At 39.2% G+C, this 6,000-nt stretch overlaps 1 protein-coding gene across 2 annotated transcripts in view; it reads left to right on the top strand.

Annotated features, from left to right (window-relative positions):
* The first annotated feature begins 250 nt into the window (after positions 1 to 250).
* The window catches only part of C25H5orf51 (chromosome 25 C5orf51 homolog), a 28,691-nt gene continuing 22,941 nt past the window's right edge, over positions 251 to 6,000 (top strand). Inside the window, exons 1-3 of one of the 2 annotated variants that reach the window (XM_043887484.1) lie at positions 251 to 480; positions 3,606 to 3,712; positions 5,718 to 5,861. In XM_043887484.1, the coding sequence (XP_043743419.1) occupies positions 381 to 480; positions 3,606 to 3,712; positions 5,718 to 5,861 (351 nt within the window). In that variant the 5' untranslated portion in view covers positions 251 to 380. The remainder of the gene's footprint in view (positions 481 to 3,605; positions 3,713 to 5,717; positions 5,862 to 6,000) is intronic. The other variant, XM_043887483.1, reaches the window with a different exon arrangement.

Genomic DNA, 6,000 nt, shown 5'->3' with positions numbered 1-6,000 from the left:
GGACGTCCCGCAGAGGAATCCGACGCTGCAGCTGTGCTCTCCAACCAGACCCCGGCGGAGAGAGCTGGCTTTTCATTGGATCATCGCGGAAGACAGAGCCGGCGGCTCTCTATTGGTTTAGAAGTGGGGCGGGAGGGAGGCGTGTCCTGACGTCACGCCCGTCCTCAAAATGCCTACTCAGGGCTGTGGAAGGAGAAGTCCTGGAGGAAAAGGATAACCCGGAACAACCTTTGCGGGCCTGAGCCAGCCCTTTCTCGGAACTGGGGTCCCCTCCTACCAACCAAGAGAGCTCCGCCCCAAGCAGCCCCGCCCGCACCGGGGGATCAGGTGACCGCGGGCCGGCGCGGTCACGTGACTGGGCGCGCCCGCCCGTTGTGGCCATGGCGGCCGCAAGCTCCAGTGTGGTGAGGCGAGTGGAGGAACTCGGAGACCTGGCTCAGGCCCACATACAACAACTTAGCGAAGCCGCCGGCGAAGATGGTGAGGGAGCCGAGGAGAGGGAGGCGGGCAGGCGGGCGGTTGTTCGGAGCTGGCTCTCGACGGCCATAGGGGCTGAGGCTGCGGCCTGTAGTCTGTGGATTCCAGGCCAGAACTACCGAAGGTGTTGCGCTTCTGGCCCTAGCTGGGCGGTCTCTTGTCTACCTCCAGCAGCTCACAGCGCTTTAAGGCAAAGGTGTTTACTTCCGGACCAGGTTTTTCATAACCCGCGAAAACCGCTGAAATCTCAGGCAAACCAGTGCTTCTTGTCTTTAACTGTCTCGGTGGCGACTGGCAAAAGGGCGAGATCTGGATGAAAGTACACAGGGAAGTTTAAATGAGTGGTTAAAGTTGGATGGTGGTACGCAAATAAGTAATGGTAGTTTTGCATGTCGTAAAGATAGTTTGGCGTGTATAATAGTTCCTACTTTTTTATCGTTACGTTGTAAATTTCTGTGTTGTGTTTTGGAGTCTATAAACTCAACTGTAAACAGTAGTCTACAGAAGAGATTTACGTTGGCATAATGAAAACGATTCTCTCACTTTCATCACCTGAGTTGTCACAAGGGCCCTGTCAGTACTACCACTTTTTTTTTTTGAAATATCTAGGCGGTTTCCTTAGGAAAAACTGACACACAGAATCACCTCGACGTTTGCTCTTTTTCATTACTTACCAGCTGCCTATAGTTTTCTACGTTCTTTCTTAGCGAGTTTTGCACCTTTACTTACAGATAGAAAGTTTAAAAAAATTGTGTGGGCTGTCTCGTTGTCTTCGGAGTCATAGGTAAATAGTAGTGGAACGTTTTCCCAAGCGATTGAATAGTTGGTGAATTTATTAAATAAGGTCCATGATAAAATGGCTCTAGTTCCATACAAGACTATTTGCTGGATTTTCTTTTCTTAGGGGTCTGTTGTTTAAAATCCACAAGACTACCCTGAAGTTGTTTCCTTTTTTGGTTTGTGGTAAGTGAATCACATGAATAATTTTAGTTCGTGGACAATAGTAGCTATTCCAGTAGCTGTGGTCTGGAAGTGTATCCAAGTTACTTCTAAATAAACTATTCAGTGATTTCCACCCCACTCCAGCTCCATTAGAACCAGTCTTGAAGAGATAAAAGAATGTATACTATTCACTTACCAATAAACCCAAAAGCCATTCTCATTTTCCAATGGAAGAATAGTTTAATCCAGTCTAGAGTGAGGGCTGAAAAGTAATATATTCTTGTTTGGAGACTTTAAAGTTCTGAAATGTACTAGCATTGCAATAATAGTGGTCCATGTTATGAATTGTTCAGTATTACTAGCAAGATTTGATTTTATGAAGTTTAACTAAAACATAGTTCCATGTATTCGAACTTGTATTTTCCAATACAACAAAAATAATACACAGTAAAAATTTGTTCTTTAATGATATTTATATTAGGTTGTAGGGATTGATAGTTCCTGTAGTTTTTGAATTTGATCAGATACAGCCAGACATTAGTCCATGTAAGAATACTTGCCTTTCTACTACTGGTCAATTTTTGTTCATTTATTTCTCATTGTACAAGCACAATGTGTTTACGATGTGGAAATATACATTAGAGGGACCTTTTTTGAGGACTATGTTAGAATCTCTTATCTTTGCCTTGTCAGTCACTATGTTGACTGAAAGGAAAAATTCTACGTTTCCTAAAAATTTTCTAAAACAGTGAGCCATTATCCCTCCACTTCTCTAATTATGTCATGAGTTCATGTGAAATGCTCCTTTAGCAATGGTTTGATGAACTCAGTGCAGGTCTTTACATTTAAAATAATCCTTCAAATTAAGAAGAAAATATCAACTCATTGTTTAAAGAAGCTTCTGAGGAGTGTCATGTTCCAAACCATTTCAGTTCACAGTAGAATCTTTTTTCCTGAGCTGTCGGGTTGATACTTCTGGGCTGAGGAGAGAGAAGAGGGCAGTGCTGAAGAAGTAGTTTTCAATTTAGGTGAATACTGGACCTTAAAGCTTTCAGAATCTGGTCTAGATACAGTTTCGGCCTTACCAGGGAAAGTTTAAGGTTGTCGTATTACTGCCAGATGCAACTTAAACTGGTGATGCTTTTGTTCCAACACTGATCTGCTTACCTACCTGTGTAGGTGCTGAGGCTGGATCAGATGGACCCTCACCAGGTCCTACATTGTCCGTTTACCAGTGAGGGGAAAAGGTTATATATTTGAGCAGAAAGCTACAGAGGGGCAATCTCAAGGATCTAAGTGTTTGATGTTTTTTTTGATGATGTGTGTGTGTGCATCGTTGCTCAGTGTCCAACGCTTTGCAGCTCTTTGGATTGTAGCCCACCAGGCTCCTCTGTCCATGGGGATTCTCTAGGCAAGAATACTGGAATGGGTTGCCATGCCCTCCTCCAGGGGTTCTTTTCCAACCCAGGATGCAGAAGGGTGGATAGCACCTTGGTATGGACAATTGGTGGGTTAGGGAGGAAAATTTCATAAGAAAAGGTGAAACTGTAGAAGCAAAAGAAAAAAGGAATGAATTAGACAATGTAGAGGGGAAGTGAGGACAAGTTGCTTTTAGAGGGTATATCAGAAATACTTAATTTTGTCCAGGTTTTGATTCCTAGGTTTTTAAGAAATAAACTACTCAGGTATATTGTGTAATTTTACTTAAAATAGCTATTTGTATGCATAAATAAATACAAAGTTATAATTTTATAACTGACAGCACTTACATTTTATGAGGCATTTGGTTTAGTCAGTCTTTTTCCTTCGCAGAATGTATTTATGAAATTATAAGTTTTTAGTGGAAGTCCTTTCTGTAGATTTATGTATATTATTTGTACTCTTCCAATAAAAGTTTTAAATTTAATGCTTAAATGTTTTGAGTATGTTAGCATCATAAAATAAACATTATGAAAGTACAGGTTGTGCTTAAGAAATGGCAACTGAACCTAGAAAGTTTTAAGTCCAGCTTTTAAGGAAAAATTTCCATGATAAATTTAAGCTGAGTTAGGTATTATGATATAATTCATGTTTTAGGAAAGATATTACTATGTTGTATTAATTTTATCATTTTAGATATGTAGCTTTTTTTTTCTTTAAAAGACACCTGAAACTAGGTGAAGTAATCATATTTTTATCTCTTCTAGATCACTTTTTAATTCGCGCCTCTGCAGCTCTAGAAAAATTGAAATTTCAGTGTGGTGAAGACAAAGAATGTTCAACCCCATCAAATCTTCTAGAACTTTACACACAGGTACTGAATCAGATTGTTTCTGACATATTGTGGAGGCAGGTTCTTACTTAAAAGAGTTGACTCCAAAATTTAGGTTTAATGTTCTTTATTTATAATGTTTTTGTTCAAAAAACTATGTATAAGGCATATAAACTTGAAACTGTGAGGCAGTTTTCAAAGAAGTAAAGTTTATTGGATGTGTGGATTATAAACTCAGGGAAAAAGTCTTAGAGATAACAATATTGCTTCCCTGTATAGATAATTAAGCAAAATACTCATATGCGCAATTTCCAAGCTCTGAAAGGTTAGTCAGAGGGAATAGAGGTTTCTATAAGGCCTCTGGTTATTTTTTTTTTCCCTGAAATTTAGCTTTCCTTTGGATTCTTTGCTTTACTACCTTTGCTTTTGTTATACAAGTCCGTAAGAACAGGAAACTGTTCCCCCTTCTTCTTTCACTTTTCTTTCAAATTCAGACTTCTCTATGGACAAGGTCTGTTTTCTAGGTTTTCTCAAACTGCTGAGGCAAGTTCACATTAATAAACATAATTTTGAGAGACTTCCCTGGCAATGTAGTGGTTAAGACTCTGTTCTTCCATTGCAGAGGGCACAGACTTCACCCTGATGGAGTTCCATGAGGAACTAAGATCCTGCATTTGTGCAGCACAACAAAAAAGCAAAACCTGAAGAAAACATAGTTTTATTATAGTAGCTATCATTTATATAGCACTTTATAGTTGACAGAGTGCTTCGTATGCCCTTACTTGATTGCCAGGGGATAATAAAGATGAAGTTGTTATAGGAAATAACAGTTATAGGAAATAAGAGTAAAGTTAGTCGAGTTTCCAAAACACACATTCATAGCACTTAGCTGCCTGACACTGCTTTCTGTTAGGAGATACATAGAGATAGTTTCTGCCTTCAGATGTGGTTGAATGAGCCTCTGACAAGTACCCACAAACCCCAGAGAGCTATTGCAGCTCGGGAGAAATTTGCTTCACTTTCTTTCTTTCCCTTCAGAAGGTTCCCTGTTTATCTTACTTCTTTCATATGGGAGAGCTGTAGACATTTTAACTTATTTCTGAGAATAAGGCAAAAGAATTAGAGATATAATTAAAATTCATCAAACCCTTCTGGAGCTTACTTGTGGTTCTGATTCAACAGGTCCTTTTCCTTAGGATGATGATCTCTCCCTTCCTGGCTTAGGCCTTCTAACACAAGAGCACCTGTCACTTAAGTAGTGCTGTGTGCTAGGTCATGTTCTAAGTGATTTACATATGTTAATTCATTTTATCCTCAAGGCCAGGGACTTTAAAAGACAATTTGTCAATGAAGAAACTGAGGCTTTAAAAAAGAAGTAAAGTATGGCTTGTCTTTGGTTGGTTAGATAGAACCGACCAACTGAGCAGAACTCAGTTTCCTTAGTCTTCGTCAAGTAGGTTAAACAGAGACAAAGGATTGGGTAGTTTGAAAGTGCTGGCTCTTCATTTGGGGAAACAGGTAATCCTTTGAAGATTCAGTGTACAAAACTGGAGGTAGTGACCTTTTCTTGATAATGGCAGGCATTTAGAAAATGTTAAGAAAGTAATATATGCAAATAACAAAGAACATAAAAAACTTTTTATAATTGTATATGATTAACTTACCTGAATTAAAACATAAATATCCATTTTATTTTTTGAGGAAAGCTGGATTATCTTAAATCAGTATTTAGTTAAATCTTACGAAGTTTACTGTAAATTTGTCTTAGATTATATTTACAGCTAGGACTACTGGGCCTTCCCTGATGGCTCAGCAGGTAAATAGTCCACCCGCAATGCAGGAGATGCAGGTTCAATCCCTGGGAAGATCCCCTGGAGAAGGAAATGACAACCCATTCCAGTGTTCTTGCCTGAAAAACCCCACGGACAGAGGAGCCTGGTGGACTACAGTCCATGGGGTTGCAAAGAATATATGTAAGATTAAACTGTAAGAGTTACTCGTTCTAATTCAAATCTTTTATATTATACTTTTTTCTCTCTTACTTCAGGCTATTTTGGACATGACATATTTTGAGGAGAACAAGCTAGTAGATGAAGATTTTCCTGAAGATTCTTCACAGAAAGTAAAAGAGTTGATCAATTTTCTTTCAGAACCAGAAATTTTGGTTAAAGAAAATAATATGCATCCAAAAGTAAGATTTGCACAGCTGTGAATTATGGTGGAATGCTGCTAATTCCTGCTAGACTACCCTTTAGGATCTATGTTTTTTTTCTTAAATGTGTCTTTGTCTCTGTTTTAAATTGACTGAAGGAGGGATATATGAGAGTTGA

This window comes from Cervus elaphus, chromosome 25 (genome assembly GCF_910594005.1).
Source record: "Cervus elaphus chromosome 25, mCerEla1.1, whole genome shotgun sequence".
Taxonomy (NCBI): Eukaryota; Metazoa; Chordata; class Mammalia; order Artiodactyla; family Cervidae; genus Cervus; species Cervus elaphus.
Note: the sequence above shows the minus strand (reverse complement) of the source record. Positions and strands in the feature narration are given on the sequence as shown.